The 18,290-nt window shown below is 45.3% G+C and overlaps 2 protein-coding genes across 12 annotated transcripts in view; both read left to right on the forward strand.

Moving 5' to 3' along the window:
* The window catches only part of LOC147259383 (alpha-1,3-mannosyl-glycoprotein 4-beta-N-acetylglucosaminyltransferase C-like), a 49,717-nt gene extending 37,896 nt beyond the window's left edge, over positions 1-11,821 (forward strand). For all 8 annotated transcript variants that reach the window (XM_086209751.1, XM_086209754.1, XM_086209753.1 and 5 more), the window contains 4 exons: positions 5,592-5,731; positions 5,854-6,001; positions 6,110-9,447; positions 11,797-11,821. In XM_086209751.1, coding sequence (XP_086065877.1) covers positions 5,603-5,731; positions 5,854-6,001; positions 6,110-7,278 — 1,446 coding nt within the window. In that variant the 5' untranslated portion in view covers positions 5,592-5,602 and the 3' untranslated portion in view covers positions 7,279-9,447; positions 11,797-11,821. The remainder of the gene's footprint in view (positions 1-5,591; positions 5,732-5,853; positions 6,002-6,109; positions 9,448-11,796) is intronic.
* rnf141 (ring finger protein 141) lies at positions 10,714-17,950 on the forward strand. 4 transcript variants are annotated; one of them, XM_086209758.1, is made up of 7 exons: positions 10,767-10,843; positions 11,797-11,841; positions 11,938-12,141; positions 13,174-13,282; positions 13,670-13,851; positions 15,383-15,490; positions 15,605-17,950. In XM_086209758.1, exons 3-7 carry the CDS (start codon positions 12,005-12,007, stop codon positions 15,753-15,755), a joined length of 687 nt encoding a protein of 228 aa, XP_086065884.1. In that variant the 5' UTR covers positions 10,767-10,843; positions 11,797-11,841; positions 11,938-12,004; the 3' UTR covers positions 15,756-17,950. The 4 variants fall into 4 exon arrangements, with proteins under 4 accessions (XP_086065883.1, XP_086065882.1, XP_086065884.1 ...); XM_086209757.1 differs by lacking the exon at positions 11,797-11,841 and having other exon boundaries at positions 10,714-10,843; positions 11,941-12,141; XM_086209756.1 differs by lacking the exon at positions 11,797-11,841 and having other exon boundaries at positions 10,729-10,843.
* Positions 17,951-18,290: the final 340 nt, after the last annotated feature.

An 18,290-nucleotide genomic window follows, 5' to 3' on the forward strand; every position in this document is an offset into this window, starting at 1 on the left:
GGTTGCCGGGGGGGTGGAGCCCAGCGTCTACGGGCGAGAGGCGGGGTTCCCCCTGGACAGGTCACCAGTCCATGGCAGGGCCAACATACAGAGACGAACACCCATTCACACTCACATTCATACCTACGGTCAGTTTAGAGTCTGGATTAACCTGGTCCCCTCTTGATGTCTTTGGACTGTGGGAGGAAGCCGGAGTACCAGAGAGAACCCAGCAGGAACAGGGAGAACATGGAGACTCACCCAGAAAGACCCCGTGCTGCAGCCGGGGCTCCACCCACAACCTTCTTGCTGGGGGCCACAGTGAGGACCACTGCTCCACTGTGCAGCCCAAGGCTTTTTATAAAAAAAAAAAAAAATTTTAACGTTTATTCATGTTTTTTTCTCAACACTTAAATTTGTAGCCGTATTGTCAAAAAGCCGAAGAGCAAATTTCGCTCATCTTGTTCTCTTCAGGGGTTGGACCTGGCCTGCAGCGGCAGGGTTTCTGTGGACTGGAGACACTTTTGATCTGGTTTCTGTGTTGGAGCGTGTCAGCGGCACGTGATCGCTCCAGCTTGATGAGACCAAAGGAGCCGTTGCATGTATGCGTCCTACACGTGCACGTGAACGCTGCCTGGCGCAGCTCAGCGACGTGACATCATCACTGCAGCACCAAGGCTGTCTCACTTCTTACACTTAGAAACGAAGTTTGCTCTTTGAGTGATGAAAGAACGAAACCAGAGGGCTCTCAGAGAGCGAGTGCCTCTGCCAAGGAGAGAAATCCTGCTAATAGCTTCCTCCTGCCAATGGCCTGGTACAGTCCTCAGGATCCAGAACCTACGATTGGATCCAGATCGCCTCCAAAAGTTAATCACTTGTTCCTTGGAAAATATTTCCTCCACATTTCCTCATTATCCATCCATTAGTTTTTGAGATATCCTGCCAAAACACAAGCATATATTCATTCTGCACGTGAGGGAGGTGTAACTTTAGACTTGCAGTAAACCGACTTTATTAACTCAAACAGCTTGCAGCAGCTTAAAATGTGAGAACTTCTGGCCTCTCGTTACTCCCATTATTAATATTTGCTCTCGAGTTTTCAACCAAGAGAGAAAACAAACTGCCGTCTAAACCCAAAAGTGCAGAGAGGTGAAAACAAAGTTGTTGATAAAGTTTTGTGGTGGGGGGGAAAAAATGGATGACTGACAGATCATCTTTAGCATAACAAAATCTGCAGCTCTGAAGAGCGACAAAGGTTGAGAGCGACGCAGCTCTTTGGATTTGCAAGTAAAGCAGCTTCTTCCCGTCAGCAGATGTGAGGCTGCTCCTCCAAATATCGACACTTGAGCGCCGCAGACCTGCCGTACATGTAAATGGCATCGCAGTGTTTTTACCTTTCAGGTCAAAGGCATACATGAAAGGCTTGTGCAGCCCCAGAGGTGGTGACTGTAATGAGGATGGACTCTGCTCAGCAGTCGGTGCTTTGACCCACATTAGCACTCAGCCTGAAGCCCCCGAGGCAGGACGGAGACGGAGAATAATAGCTGGATATGGCGACTGAGACGAGCGTTGTATATCAAGTTACTTTCACAGAGTTTCGCCCCAAAGGTGTGAAGTTCATAAACTTTAGGGGATTTAAAAAGAAGAAGAAGAAGAAGAAGAAGCTCCCAACAGTCCCACATCCCAGCGACTCCGGAGCTGAAACTCTCCCAGACATTCATGTTTTCTGTCTTTTCCAGTTGATGTTGAACTTTGATAAACTCTGAGGGAACATCACCTCTCAGCTTGCTTTTATTTGTACAAGGTGATGCTGAGGGACGGCCTTCGGTTGCAGGCTGTTAACAAAGGTGGAAACAAGAAAGTTAGGAAGTTGTAAAACCCTGGTATGCTGCCTCTGAAAACCCACGTCCTTCATGGATGTTAAAGCCCGATAAGGACATTTGTTGTGAATTTTGTCACAAGCGTGTTCATGCTGTTGTCAGAACAGTGGTGATTATGTGGAGGAACACCTGGCAGGCTGCTGTAACCCTATTCTGATGGGACTTTGGGACGCTTCCTTGTTCTGAGGAGAGTCAAGTCAATTAGAAAAGACAGGGTCTGTTTTTTTAAGACCGTATCACCGATCATACCAGGGGTTAGTAGCAGGTTAGTTAGAATGCAACGCCAGTCAAAAGAATCGCAAATTTACCCTCACGCAGGCTTCCTGGTGTGGTGCTGGTGTCTGAGTGCTCACCACGCACTGGAATTGACTTTGTTTGTCTGGTGCCACCATGTCATTTTCCCACTGCAGTGCAAAGCACTCATATTGTCTGGAGATCGCCTTGGATTTAATGGCAGTGCTAACAAAATGATAATGTCCGTTTACATCTGAATGGGTGGATGTTTCAGGGCTTGAATTTGTCAGCAGGAAATCCTACCGAGGGGCGGCGAGGCTAAGAGCTTCCTGGGCGCTGGGAGCAGAAATTCCTCCTTAATATTCATGAAGACTGTCAAGATATCTGTGTTTGATACCGTGAGCCAGCTGAGGTGTAGATGCGCCACAGTGAGGCTCGCACCGCCGCGTGTCTGCAGCAACAAGTATCCCATCCATCTTTTTCATGCATTCATTTATTCAGGGGAGGTTTTGCTGAGCAGGCAGACTCTGTTTCAGCATTTACAGTTACACACTTTCCCACCAGGGATCCTCCCAGTCCAACCACAGTCTCCTCCCACTGGTGCGATGGGGGATGCAGCACCCTGCTGAAGGGCACCTTGATGAATGTTAGATTTCAAGAAATGAACCAGAAACCCTCGTTTATTTTGCACAATCAGACTTCCGAAGCAGGTGGGGTTGTTGACTCTGCTGCTCCGCCTCAAAGTCACGCTCATGCTGAGGCGTCAGGTTTCTGACCCACGCTACCGCATCTCAAGGCTAAGATCATCACAACCGTCTTAATATAGAGCTCAAACAAATAATTGATTAGTCGATCAAGGGTTAGGAAGGATCAGAGCCTGTTGTACATAATTGATGACCAAATCTGTTCTTTTTCAAGTTAAATATCAGCTTGCTGGAGCCAGATTTGTTGTTCTCATTCATGAGTAACAGCGAATGAGGGGTCTTTATATTCGGACGCTTGGATTACCAAAGATTTTGAACGTGTCACTTGGGGTTGTGGAGGAATTTTGATAAGTGTTTGTCAAATCTTTTTGCCTTTTTCTACTAAACGATTCCTGGATTAATCAAGAAAAGAACCTGCGGAATAATCAGTGATGGGCTAGCGGTTAGCCCCGGCGCTGCGGTGATAGAATGTCCTCTAAGAAATGGTGATAATCTGCGTTGAGAACGCTTGGAGGAGGTTTGGAACCTGCAGGAGGAAACTTAAACGTGGAATGCAAATTGGGGCTGGAGGACTGATTTGGGTAAATCCATAGACTGACAGTTAGATACAGAAATGCACTGCAAACCGTATGAATGCTCCTGTCCTGCCTGGTTTGATTCGGATCTTCAGACTTCCTCTTTTTGTCTGCACCAGAATAGCAGGAGATCCCCTGGACCGCGACCAAACGCGACCCTTCTGCCCTCCGTTTGTAGTGTGAAATTGCTTTTTTGGAACCGGTTACAGGAAGTTACGTCAGACTTTAGTCATCCTTGAGATGTTCTTCCCTGCGAGTTTTGTGACTGAAGGAGCTTTTGAGTGGAAGTGTGGAAAAGATGGTGGTTGGAGTAAATAAGGTGGTGATTTATTTGGGAACCTTTGTTCTATACTTGATCGTTCATGTGTGATCCGAATAAAAAGAGCGTTTTGCTTTTTTTCTCCCCTAGAACATCATCATATTTGTAGTAACACAGCTTCTACTTTAGTACAATTACTTCACTTCTCCTACGGTTCAGCACATTTAAGCCTTCACAGTACTTAGGAGCATAATTTGACCATAAGCTAATATTTGGCCCAGAAATATCAGTGGAAGGAATATTTGGATCCATCTGAGCTTCTCCCTTTATTTTCTGTCTTCCAGAACATTTCCCTGCCCGACTGTGCGAATTCCCTCTTTACTTTTATAAAACAAAAGATTAGTGGACAGAACAAATCTCTCTTTTTTTTCCTGGAAAGTTTGTCACTTACATGCTCAAGCGAAGAAACACCCTCCTATGGAATAACAATTTTGCACTCGTTGGTATTCACCTCTACCTGTTGTAATTGTACTGGCTCTAATCTAAATTACTTCAGTCACGGAAATGAATTTACTGAAGTATACAGGCTGCAAAAAAGAAAAATACTTTGCAGCGGTGCCTTTTAAACTGGAGCAAACAGACCCAACAAATGTGCTTATTTATTCATAGACATAACTTCATTTCCATATAAATGTCTGTGACCTATGGGAGCCTTGTTTGTTGTTTAGATTTGGTCGGAGAAGACAAACAAAAATCTAATTTCTTGGCTGCTTTTCCTCTTTCAGGGGAAGCATGTGGCCATTATTTCTCTCTGCTAGGTATTCTTTCACTGTCTACATGTCTGATTTTGCAACATGCTTTTTCAAATAGTTGTGTGTGTGTGTGTGTGTGTGTGTGTGTGTGTGTGTGTGTGTGTGTGTGTGTGTGTGTGTGTGTGTGTGAGAGACTTTGATAATATTGACTAACAGATGTCATTGTGTTTCTGCTCACTCTTGCCGCCGCTGCATCTCTCGGTACCCACGGTGGAGCTTTTTTTTTGTGTGTGTGTGTGTGACAGAAACATAAAATGGCTCACTTCTTTGGCAGATGGTTTTTCTCCTAAAATGGAACTCGAGCAATGAATAACACAATGAATATTAAGTTGTTTATTGGGCTCAGCAGCGCACAAGACGCTGCCAAAATTGTCCCCGTCACAGAGGAGCTCATATCGAAAGCAGCGATTTGTGTGATGCAATATCAGAATTAGGGAGAGCGTCGTGGGATCAGTTGTGTTTAGATGAGGTGCCAAAGAGGAGCGCTAGCAAGCAGGGTGATTCTTTGTATTGAAGATACTGTCAGTGCTGGAGTCAAGATCACCCCCAGCAGGGCTGAAACCGTTGGCTTTCTGTCAGGAGATGATGCTGTAAGGGTTTGTGAGTGCTGCAGCATCATCTGCTCTTAATTCAAGCCTCGACTGGTGCGCGTAGTTAGATTAACCGGAGAGATGATTCATTATGAGCCATTACTTCTCTTAATCCAATAATGAGCCTGAAATCAACAGGCTTCTGTGTCTGGATGTCAAGTCTGAGTAACTCATGCTGTGACATTATCATCGCTACTTCAACTAGAAGTCATTTCAATTAAAGTGGCTTTAATGAGTTATTTATTAAAAAGGCACGTGCGTCATGGGGAAGAGGCTCCTGCTCGCGGTGAACTCTCAATAGCTGCAGTCTCCCTCTGCTCTCTGACCAACCCTGGCTCCTCACCGTTTTGTGCCTCACAGCCTTTCACTTACATGAAACAAAGGGAGCACCATGGTACGATCCTGAAACCCCACAGCTGAAACAAAACACTCAAACATGAGCGACCCTTCACATGACGACCAGAACTCTTCAAGGAGCCAGACTGGCAAACTTTTACTTCTTTATTTATTTTCTTCTGGCCGATTTTCTGTTTTTCTCCTTTCCGTGACATTCTGCAGTGTGAGGCGTCATGCGGCTGATGTGGAAGTCCATGGACAAGATGAGGTGTTTCAGGAAACGAGCCTTGCTGCCCTTCCTCGGCTTCCTCGTCACCCTCCTGCTGTTTCTGAACCTTTACATGGATGATGGCTATGTGCTGGTAGGCGTCGCCCCGCTAAGGTGTTGGGTACCAGCATATCCTCCCCCCAAATACAACAACTCCTTTGCCTGAATTCGTTCTTCCATTTTTTTTGTTTTTTTCCCCCCTCTGTTGTGATTTAGGAGGCTGAAAAACGTCAGCTTGGAGAGACGCTGATGCATCCTGCGAGCTCTGACAGATACATGCACACGTTCAGAGATCTGTCCAATTTCTCGGGGACCATTAACGTGACCTATCGCTACCTTGCAGGATTTCCTTTGCCACGCAAAAGTAGGTACTGAAACCATGACGGTTGTAGTTGTCGAGGCCTAAAAACATATTTTACTGATTGGATGGTGAAGTACTTTTCACGCACATGTGAATAATTTGTTTTCACAGAGTATCTCACCATTGGACTGTCTTCAGTCAAGAGAAGAAGAGGGAACTACCTCATGGAGACGATCAAATCCATCTTCGATCAGTCCAGTTACGAGGAACTGAAAGAGATTGTGGTTGTGGTCCACCTGGCAGACTTCGACCTGGTCTGGTGTGAGAACCTGGTACAAGAAATCACCAGGAAGTTTTCCCACCACATCATAGCTGGGCGCCTCCTGGTGATCCAGGCTCCAGAGGAGTACTATCCATCTCTGGACGGGTTGAAAAGGAACTACAATGACCCCGAGGACCGAGTCCGTTTCCGCTCCAAGCAGAACGTAGACTACGCTTTCCTCCTCAACTTCTGCACAAACCTCTCTCACTTCTACATGATGTTAGAAGACGACGTGCGATGCTCCAGGAACTTTCTGACGGCGCTGAAGAAGGTGATCACCTCCCGAGAAGGTTCCTACTGGGTGATGCTGGAGTTCTCCAAGCTGGGCTACATCGGTAAGCTGTACCACTCCAGAGACCTGCCGCGTCTGGCTCACTTCCTCCTCATGTTCTACCAGGAAATGCCCTGCGACTGGCTCCTCATCCACTTCAGGGGTCTGCTGGCCCAGAAGGATGTGATCCGCTTCAAGCCCTCGCTGTTCCAGCACATGGGCTACTACTCCTCCTACAAAGGAGCGGAGAACAAACTGAAAGACGACGACTTTGAGGAGGACTCCATAGACATTCCTGACAACCCTCCTGCCAGCCTTTACACAAACATCAACGTCTTTGAGAACTATGACGCCACCAAGGCTTACAGCAGTATTGTCGATGAATACTTCTGGGGGAAGCCTCCGTGCACTGGGGACTTCTTTATGATAATCTTTAATAAATCAACTAAAATCAGCAGGATTAAAATTGTGACAGGTACTGAGGACCGACAGAATGACATTCTTCACCACGGTGCTCTGGAAGTAGGGCAGAAGTCTGTGGAAAGCAAACAGGGGAGGCAGTGTGCATCCTACATCACACTGGGAGAATTTAAGGCTGGAAACATTGAGGTTAACAATGTGGATCACAAGATCGGCTTTGACATTGAGTGTGTGCGCATTGTAGTGACCGCCAGCCAGAGAGAATGGCTCATCGTAAGAACTATCAGTTTATGGACCACACAGCCGGTGAGCCAGTTACTGAAGTGACTGAGGATCTTTGTGAACGTGCCATCTGTATGTGCAGCATTTGGATGCGTTTGCTATAAGTTGGTTTTGGACTTCTGCTTGGAAGCTATTTACGAAATTAAACACAATCCATGTTTTCTTGGGTTCAGACTGTATGTTCTCAGTGTGACTTCTCCTTATGTGTTAAGAACAACCACGATGTGGGGCCTTTATACTTATCCTCATTTTCCAAGGTTAAAAATCTAAAATTGATCATATTCTCCTGGCCTCGTCCTCTTTTGTCACGAGACCAAAGCTCGAAAGCAACAATTCACTCTCGATGTGTCGTCTTGAGCGCTCACAATCCTGTTTCAGATGCAGAAAAATTCCAGCGACGTATTTTCACCAGCGTGGCGACTACAAAGCAAACATCCTGAATAAAGGAGTTATGGATTTTGTTGGACGATGCCCTTGAGGGGTAGTTTCGCACAGTGGAGTTGTCGCTGCTGCTTGGTTGAGCGGGTCACCTTCGGTTTCAAGCTCAATACACGTGGCTGGCTCTTTCTGCACCCTGGGTCACAAACACCTGTTGATGAGAACTCACACACGGAACAAAACACTTTTTGGGTGAAGTGTAACTTTTTATTGCTGAATTTGAGCTGCAGCAATAAACAACTTGGATATGTGTTGTTTTATTACCTCAGACATTTTTCAAGGTGGCTTTCAGACCTCCTGAATTCTGCTTTGCAGTGATCAGAGGGGAGAAAAACTCAAGAAACCAAATGGGAACCCACCTTTTTTTTTTTTTCAAATTCATTCTCCCTGGCTTAAATAGATTTCTCGCTTTCTTATAGTTTCTAAGTTTGAACATTATTGACAGCAGATCCTCTTCACACCAAAAAAAAAAAAAAAAAAAAATCTGTTTTAAGTATCCAAAACTGAAAATTCAGTTTGAGGTGAAAGTCAAACCTGGAAACAGCACCAACGTATGAAGTCCAGCTCCCAACCAGAAGGCGAGAAAATGCAGGGGATGTTCCGTGTTGGGTTATTGATTCGAAACAAATGAGCCACCGTGCCATCAAGCCCATTCCAAATGAAGATCCATGCGATTCCTTTCAAACTCCGAGGGGTGAATGAATCTGCTTCAGAAGACCAGCCTCCAACTCAGATCTTGATTCTCCTAAGAGACGCGGCAGCACTCGACCCAGCAGCTGGACTTCTCATGTAACGCTTGTCAACAGCCTCACGTCATTTGCCGGCCTCCTGTATTAATTCGGAACATCTGCTGAGTTTCACGCAGAATTATTCTGGGCTTGGATTTCCTTCAAAGATGAATTTTGTTTTGTACACTTTGCTGCCATCTGGTGGTGAGAGGGGAGAACATCCTGCTGACAGGAGCTTGATGAAAGTGTTGCACAGGAGCTTTCATAAATTCAGCCTCCTATTTCTAAAACATGACGGAGTGACACGTTTGGCTCATTAGCTCCGCCCATTTCCCCAGTCGTAGCCCTGCTTGAAATGCCCTGAAACTACTTCTACTGTCCTTGGAAATGATTTTAAGAATGCTGTTAATCTTCTACGCTTCACTTAAACTGATATTTTCTTTTATTTTCTGTTTTTTTTTTGGGGGGGGGGGTATTAAAACAGCAATGATGCTCAGCCCAAACCATGATCCTAAAACCCTGATACAAACCAAACTGTGGATGTAGCGAACTGTTCTACTGCCTGTATTTCTACAGGTTATTACATTTGAATGTAACAATTAGACGCTCAATTTAACCTTAACTGTGATTAAATTAACTTACATTTGCCAGTGGCAGGGACCTATTGTCATTCTGGCTGATAATTACATTTTAGGGGCACAATTAGATGCTCAGTCAATTCCATTTAAGTTTAAAATTGACTTTATTTAACTGGAGCTCCTGAAATGAAAGCTCTCAGTCTCTCTAAAGTGATGAGAGCAAACGCTGACATTTGCAGGATGAGCCCCTGCCCAGCCGTTGTGTGTTTGTCGTCCTCGGGTCTGAGAGGGATGAAGGTGTCATCTGTGCTTGCAGCCTTCGCTCTGTTTGTCCCCCTCAGGTTCTGCCAGATTATAGCAGGTGGCCTGGCTGCAGATGGAGCCAAACCCAAAATGATTTCATCCCCCAGAAGAGAGCCGACTTCGTCCAACCTCAGTCGGAGTGCCTGACTTCATCAGATGCTCATCTGGTGTGTCTCTGACTTTTTGAGACAACACTTCCACTGAATTTTCTGCCTCTTGGATTTTGATGCATATTTCGCTTCCCACACGGTTTGTTTTTTTTGTTGCCTTCACTGATTTCTTATATCTGTCCCCAGGTGGTCTGCTCTGCTCTCATGCCTTCCGGTCTGATGAAATCTCCTTAATCTTATTTCTCAGTTCATTATATTCTCTACCTCCTTTTCTTTCTTCCTCCCACCAATTTCCCATAGCCAATCTGAATTAATCTCCTGTCATTCTTGAGAATAAACACGTGGATGTCTTCTGCAGGCAGTGACGGTGCAGTCAAGGATGTTCTGACTGTCACAAAAGCACACGATCAGTCTAGATTTGATGTGAAGGAACCACCATTTCCTCTGAAGGTTCTTGGTTACTTGTTTCAATCAGGGAACGTCCTGTTCCTCCCAGAGAAGACGTACAATCGGCTGGATAAAACACTCTCAGTCCATCGGCTCGGAGCCTCAACACCACCACCCCTCCCTCCCCCTCCAGTGAGCGCAGTAATCGATGTGTGTGCGGAACAGATATAAGATACAGATAAAAATACAAATAAAACAACTTGAGGGCACTTAGAGAGCTCTTTATACCTCCACCAGGTCACCCCAGCTACACCCAATGTTTAAAAAATTCAGGGGTTTTTTGCTGTTAAAATGGATCTCGCCCCAAATTCCCTTCTCCCCATGCAACACAGCTCCAAACAGGAGGAACCTAGAATACACATCTACAGTAACAATTCCTTTCTTCTTCTTTTTTTAATTTCAATTAAGAAGTATGCAATTACTTTATACCAGTTCAAGTGACATAGAAAGAGGAAATGAATACTTCAATCAGAAAAGAATACATGAAGATATGATATGGAAAAAAGAAAATCGTCAAGACTTTTTAAAAAATAAAATAAAGAAGGTTGTTTGTCAAAGTGACAGACATTTTTTCCCTTTCAAGCAACGTATTGGAGTGAGTACTTGATGCTTCCATGGCTCTCTAGTCGGTTACAAAATGCAGGGAAACAAAATACCACTACTTTTCCCTTTGAAATCCTTTTACACAGTCAGTTAAAGGAATATTTTTTAGCTTTGCTTCTATTTTTCAGTGTTTTATATTGAAGTCATGGTAGTATTATGATTATAATAATATATTCAACTAATAAAAGGACAATACAGAACTCAGATGATGAGGAGGGGAAGTTAATAAACGTAGTTTGAAGAATAGGACATTTTACAAACGCGATGACGCCAATCCACCGTTCACGTCGCACGGCTACGACGTCACTATCCGGCGACTGTCTTAGTGTCAACAGACAGAAGCTAACAGCGGTGCTGTTGTGCCGTGTGGACTCCAACTGCTGTCTTCCATGTTGACATTTTGGTAAGACACGTCTTTCCCCCTACGACCGCAGACCTTCATGGCCACGCACACCGGCACGGAGGTCCGGGCTTCTTTCGTGTCGTGTTTCAAGCAGAGTCGTGGTAACTGTCGTTAGCAAGCTGCTGCTCAAACTACGTCGCTAATTTGTGGTGTAGATCAACTCCGCCTGTGGCTCGAGGTAATAGTGACATTCCCATGAGAGAGACTGTCTTCTCAAACTAGTTTTGTGGTTTTATTAACTTATAAACAGCGACTCGTCCTGAAGGTCAGAGGACACTCGATTATCACCGTCAATATGTCTGTAAGAACGCCGAACATTAGATTTTCCTTTCCCTTTCTTTCCTTTTCTTTGATTCCGTTGGAGGTTGAATTGTAAGGCTCGGTCCAGTTGGTTATCGCTTCTGCTAACGGTTCCACTGCCGGTCAGGTCCGCTCGGTTCAGATGAACTGGGTCATGAGCAAGTTCCTCCACGGACAGCTCACATTAGCTAACAGGTCCTGGGACTGGTCCAGTCCTTCACCCAGCAGTGACGCCCCCCGGCAGGCCCGCTGTGCTCTCTGTCGGTCTCCTGGGTTTTAACCACTTCTTTTATTCTCTCCAAGGCTTTAAAATGAAACGTCACATTTCCACAGCGTGACAAAGCTTGGAAAACCTGCTTCACATTGGAAAGCTCTCGAATGTGTCGGGGGTCGTGATGATACCGTGTTGTTTCAGTGACACTCTACTGTTTGTCCAAGGGAGCCGAATGTATTTTTTGTCCTTTTTCCTTGAAAATTTGCTTTACAAATACTTCCCTGAGAGTATGTTGCATGTGTTTGAGTTCAGCCCACTGAGGAAAATGTGTTGAGGGTTGATTGTTCTTTCATACATGTTCGTGTCGTCATGAATGTTTCGTTGAATATGCGCCAGTAACTAATGACATGGATTTCTGTTTATTTTTGTGTGTAAACAGATGTCTGAGTGAATATTTAGTCAGGAAAAGTCATGGAAATGTTCGGTATGTGCACAACGTGTACAAACGCAGCCTCCGCCTGAGCTGAGTACACAAAGTACTTCAAAACATACCACTTACCTCCACCTGTTTAAATCCCAGCAGGCTCAGCAGCCCTGAATGAGGTGCAGACTTCTGGTGCAGTTTTTGAAGTGCCACTGCTGCTGGGATGGGTCAGCAGATCTCAGGTCAGGCGGTGATGACCCGTCTGCCTGAGAAACTGGTGAAGCATGCCGGGCTCGTTCGAGACAGCGGCTATCTGACCTACGAGGAGTTTCTAGCCAGAGTGGCTGAGCTTAATGATGTGTAAGTCCCACGATGTCCATTTCTAATCATGACTCTTTAACCGTTTGACAGAAATCCAGAACACGATGGGGGATCATCATCGTCATGGTTACCCTCAGCCAAAAGCCAATTTTTACTTTGGATTTTGGATTATTGCCGAAAATAAGATTTGCAGTTAACAAAATGAATGAGACAAATTTGGTTTTGCAAGATGATCTTCATTAATAGATAACTTTTATTATGTTTGAAGCATGAAAGCATTTATTAGAAGTACCATGCTCACCGCAGGTACGTGACTCCCACATAACCTCAACTAGCTTCTTCAGTTTTCTATGTCTTGATGTCTGTAGTCTTGTTTAGCCTCTGTTAGCATCGGCCATTTTCAAGACATGTAAATGCTTCTAAATTTTCATCCATCCATCAGCAGAGTTCAATCTAAAGTTCAGCTTAGATTCGTTTTAGAATTCCATCCATCCATCCATCCATCCATCCATCCATCCATCCATCCATCCATCCATCCATCCCAGCAGCCTTCCCCCTGGACAGGTCACCAGTCCATGGCAGGGCCAACACATACAGACAGACAACCATTGGCTCTCCCAGCCACGCCTACGGTCAATTTAGAGTCTGGATTAACCTGGTCCCTCTTGATGTCTTTGGACTGTGGAGGAAGCTGGAGTACCAGAGAGAACCCAGCAGGAACAGGGAGAACATGGAGACTCACCCAGAAAGACCCCGTGCTGCAGCCGGGGCTCCACCCACAACCTTCTTGATGGGGGGCACAGGGAGGACCACTGCTCCACCGTGCTGCCCCCATGGACATCTATCTGAATCATGACAGAAATCAGAACAAAAAACCCCTAGAAAAACATTGACTTGATGATGATAGAGCAGCACGTTCCACAATGCTGATTATTGTCTTCCTTTTTTTTGTGATGAAAATGGTTTTGTTTGTGCATAAACTTTTTTTTTTTTTCCTACTGTAACAAACGGCAGTAAAGAATGACTTTTCTTTCTGAAAATGTTCTCCGTCCTCTGCTTGGCTTCACTCAGGACGGCTAAATTAGCGACTGGCCAGCAGAAGCACTTGCTGTTTGAGGTGCAGCCAGGATCTGATGCCACGGCCTTGTGGAAGGTGGCTGTCAGGGTCGTCTGTACCAAGGTGAGAGCAGCCAACGTTATCCACACACACATCAGCCCCCGCCAGGGTTTCTCTGATAAAGAGAGAGACGGAGATGTGGGCGGAAGGAATGTAGTTTTTTATAAGTGTATGAATCTCATGTGCATGTAAATAAACTGCCATAGCCTGGAGGTGCACCTTCAAGGACAGGAAGAATTCAGAACAGAAATGTTTTGAACCAAATCAGGACATTTTGTTTCTGGGCACCTTGAAACCGCCCTGTTAGACTTCTGTGTAGATGGTTGCATTATTCCTTTGGAATAAACATCATTAAACTCAGATGAGAGGAGATTTCCGTGGTGACCCTCAGTGTGCAGCAGTGTGATGCTGTGTATCGGTGTGTCATGGAACTTTTTTAAATGCTGCCAGATCAACAAGGACAACGGTATGGTGGAAGCATCGCGCATCATGAACTTGTACCAGTTCATCCAGCTGTACCGGGACATCACGAGCCAGGCGGCTGAAGTGTTTACTGTAGAGGGCGCCACTGAGGGCCCGTCTGCCCAGCTCCCCACCACCGACTCCTGTCAGGCCAGCATGTGGATGGGCAGGTCAGTGCACACCAGCGCTGACGCAGTCACAGACCCCAAGACCAGCTGAGTAGTTACCTCAGTTCAACCTCGTCACAGTTTCATTTACAGTCAGCGTTTCATACTAAATATCCACCGTGTGAACCCATGAGGCACACACACACACACACACACTCGCATGAAGTATCCATGGACAGTATTGCTGACAGCCAAAAACACCCTCTCCTACCATAAATATTCTAGTAGTGGCTCATGAGCTTCTGCGAAGGGAGTCGAGCCTCTCGTGGAGGCACAACGAGCTTTGAAATAATCTCTTCATTTCCCGACTTTTATGGTTAAAAGTTGTCTTTAAATGTTTAGTTGTACGGTCAAGTAATTCTACAGTTACTGCGGTAACGATATGTGAACTGCCGTCTACAGCTTAGTCAGGAGTGAATGCTTATTAACAGTGAGGTTACACTGCAGTATTAATAATCACAGGCATGTCACATAAAACAAAACTAATCCGAGGTGTAAACAGCAGGTTTACCGTTATGTTGATAAATGTTGATGTGGATTTAGAACCGTCAGTTTGAGCTGCGATAAAAACATCCTCTGAGCTCTCAGGTGCTGGAGGGAAACACCAGCCTCCCACCTGCTGTCACACTGATGTCCCTCCTTGAAGCAGAGACGAGGCTGTCAAGGCTCCCATCTGTTTCCCAGTCTGTCCTCAAACTCTCAAAGACTTTCTGATCCTATTTAGTCCAGTTTGTTCCTCATACCCAGTCTGGAAGCAGGTGGCAGGCCGGGGCTGCTTAGTTTGGAACTCCAGCTGTTTATTGTGTATCTGCATCCACCGGTTGAAGGCATCATGAAGACTCTGCTTGAGTCTGGGTCCACGTCATGTGTTTAGTTGGTAGTGCCATGTTCACTGTCTGACAGAGCGTTTGTTGACTCTCACACAGGTCCAATGCTACTTAATGTGTAGCTACTGCCATCTAGAGGCTCCTGTGTGTTACAACAAGGCAGTGACAGACTCCAGGCCATCTGCGCTAACCAGCCCTGATTCCTCCTGAGGTTCCCCAGCCTGTATCCATGGGCCGCCTCTATATGTTTGTGTTGACCATGGACCCGGCCATGATTGGAGACCTTTTAATTCAAGATATCTATTAGAGGAACTCAGTAGAACCCGTAGAACCCGTTTGCCTCTTTAGACTAATTGTGTTGTTTTTTCTGCCTGCTCTTTCTCTCTTCTGTTTTTGTCTTGTTTATTCCTGAGCGTCCCATGGGGCTTCACTACTGGGGACAGAAGAAGAGTTGTGAAATGTCCCACCTGCTGATTGCATGATGGATTTTGCAACTTCTTTTTTTCCAGTAGAACTGTTGTCTGAACCCCAGATGGAGCAGGAAGAGCTCGTGTATTCTCATCACATTCATTTTTCTCGGGCGAATCCCCATGCAGCAAACCTCTTAGGTGCTGCCAACATTTAGCATTTCATTCCACCACTGCTAAATACGGCAGTGTCCTCGTATAAAGTCAGGGAGTCTTTAACCCTTTCCTGTTCTCACGCAGAGTCAAGCAGCTGACGGATGAGGAGGAGTGCTGTATCTGCATGGATGGAAAAGCCGACCTTATACTTCCCTGTGCACACAGTTTCTGTCAGAAGTGCATTGATAAATGGTACGAGCAACGATCAAGCTTGGCTTGGTTTCAATTAGCGATGGTTTGCAAATGAAAACCCTTCATGATCAGTGATAGAAGTGCAAACTTCAGCGATGTCATGTGTGCTTGTAGGAGTGGGCAGAGCCGCAACTGTCCCATGTGTCGACTGCAGGTGACCGCCGCCAATGAATCCTGGGTAATGTCAGATTTCCCTACGGAGGATGACATCGCTGGCTACATCCTCAACCTGGCCGACGAGGCGGGCCACCCGCACAGGCCTTAACACCCAGTACAGCTCCACCTGCACCAAGTATCCTTTACATATTGCAGCACAAAGACATGACTATATTTTCAAGACTGATGAAACCCGTGTGGTTTCCAGTCCTCATTTACTTCGGTTACATTTTGGAAAATGACTCATTGTTTCCTTTTGAGTCATTGAAATCCCAAGTAGCTCTTTGCACTCCCTTCTCTGAACCTGTGTTGTTGATGTGGTGCTTTATGGGAATTGTGTGATGCCATCTAAATATTAGTGTTTGTAATAAGTTATGTGACTTTAATCATATTTAACACAAATTATCCAAAAGTACACATCCAACTTTGGTTTTTGAGTTGATTTAAACGCCATTTGAGGAGAGAAGCAGGGTTTAGATTAAGAAGCAGAAGTATTTATTGCCAAGTGCCAGTTGTCAGGGGAATTCATCTCAGCGTGCACTGGACCTTTGCAACAGGAAGCAGATCTAAGTTTTTGTTGCCTGTCACGTTAGTAGGAATAGCAAAGATGCTGCAGCCCAGGAGCCGGATGGAGCTTTGCATGTCTGACGACATCATTCTTCAAGGAGTGCAAACCTAACATACCTGCGCTGGCGAATTCCTAAGAATCCCAACATGATCAGGGAGCGAGGGGTCGGCCGCAGCCTCCCATCAGCTATGTGGCCACACTCGCACTTGAACGCCACTCGGGTTCATGGGCACATTGATGATGATGGGTTCCCCCCGTTAATATGAAACAAATGAAGTCCTAAAATTACCAGCATGGTCAGGAGTCATCAGCAAGCAACTCCCCAAGCGTCAGTCTGTGGTTTCCAGCATTTGAAAGCTACTTTAGTTCATGGCTCACAGTTGACCTACAGTTGCACTTTGTCTTCAGAAGGAAAACATGGATCCAGGATCTGCGGTCCACAGTTGTGCTATCCTTCAGGTTGCAGTTTTTCTCTCCTCATCTTCCAATCGCAACCTTTCAGGAGTGACCGACTGAGATCGGAGCTCCCTGTGAGTTCCCTCAAGGTTTATAGAGCCCAAATATTTCCCACCATCAAGCTGATCTGCAGTCAGTGAGCCAGCGTGTTTGCTTCCCTCAGAACATGCTGAGGAGACGCGAGTAGAACCTCTTGGAACGTGGCATCAGGATTCACGAGTCTCTCTGATGCGCTGAGCTAAAGGGTTTTATATGATTTATACGGTGATGGAGTGGTGTCTCCCTCTCTGGCTGGTCACCACTCTTCATGTGCGCTGTTTTTATTTGTTTTACTCTTTGGTGTAAGAGTATTTTGATATGATCTACTGGAGCAGTACTGTACTTCCCTCCCCTAAAACCCAGTCTCATCCCTGCTTTGTCATGAAAGATAAAAGATTTATGAGTTCGTCATCTTTTCAGTCACAAATGCAGCAAATCACAGGCAGGAAGTCTCAGTGCTGTTGATGCAGATGTGATTGAGTGGGACTTGATCCATGCTGGGTGTTCCATTAATGTGAAAACGTGTACACCATCTCAATAGAGAGCTAATTTTCTAGCTAATCGATGATTTAATGTTGGGTTAACATGTTCTGTTCATCCATTGGTGGGTTTTGACATTCAGCGAGTGGCTTTACGGTTTGACTAGTTTCTTCCTAACTCTGCATTTATTCAACTGAAATGTCCTGCAAGAAGTGAACTGTACAGGGGTCACTGGAGAGATGTTCTATCAGATTATTAATTTCATCTGCGGGGATTTTTCTGTCTGTTTCTTCTTTGAGGTTCTCTGGCAGTGGAGCTGAGAAATTCACTGGAACTTTGCAGTTGCACTTAACGTACGACTTTGTCTCCGTGGTAGAAAATATAACGGAAAACTATTTCTTGTCCAAGATGTACAGATACATGTACAGCAAAATGATTGGAACGATGGGGTATCCTCTGATGTGTAGTTGTGAAGACTAAGATTCTGGCTCCAGTGTCACTTCTGACAGTCGTCCACTTTCAAGCTTCTGATTCCACGGAAACCTATGTTATTATTTGAAACTTGTCCTGAAGCAACCACACAAGCCCAACTGCTGTGTAATGTTTGGTGCAGCCTTAAGATGGTAGCAGCTCGCCGCCGATCTCATGGCCTGTCACAGATCTGAAGACGCGTTATCTGTTGCTGAATAGATGGTGTATTAAATGAAGCATACTTACTGTATTATCCTGTATTAATAAAGAAATCACTTCTTTTGCACTTTGTTCGTGTCTTGTCTTGAGTTGAGGTCGTATCTCCTCTCTTTAATTCCATAAGAGTACATTGTTTATCACATAAAAGCTGTTAATCGATCTTCTTTGACCCTGGGGTTTAATATCGCTGACATTGCACTGCAAGTCAAAGAATCAAGAACACGTCTTCCTGGTGGCTCCTTATATTTGAGGGTGGAATCCTCAGGTTTCTAGACACTCCACAACTCACTGTCTGTCTGCCTGTCTGTCTGCCTGTCCTTCCACCACCCTTTTATTAGACTTTATTACGTCCTTATGGGGATGTTTTGATGCAAGTTCAGAAAAAGGCACAAAAAGTCAGACAAAGAAAGG

Source organism: Aulostomus chinensis, chromosome 7 (genome assembly GCF_037954235.1).
Source record: "Aulostomus chinensis isolate RoL2024-O1b breed Wild chromosome 7, RoL_Achi_v1.0, whole genome shotgun sequence".
In the NCBI taxonomy this organism is placed as follows: domain Eukaryota; kingdom Metazoa; phylum Chordata; class Actinopteri; order Syngnathiformes; family Aulostomidae; genus Aulostomus; species Aulostomus chinensis.

What these genes read in the sequence shown, in the direction of transcription:
- rnf141 (XM_086209757.1), top strand. Translation starts at nt 12,005, where the DNA reads ATGGGTCAGCAGATCTCAGGTCAGGCGGTGATGACCCGTCTGCCTGAG. An exon ending in GTGGCTGAGCTTAATGATGT is followed by an intron (nt 12,142 to 13,173) that starts GTAAGTCCCACG and finishes GGCTTCACTCAG; the next exon opens with GACGGCTAAATTAGCGACTG. An exon ending in CAGAAGTGCATTGATAAATG is followed by an intron (nt 15,491 to 15,604) that starts GTACGAGCAACG and finishes GTGTGCTTGTAG; the next exon opens with GAGTGGGCAGAGCCGCAACT.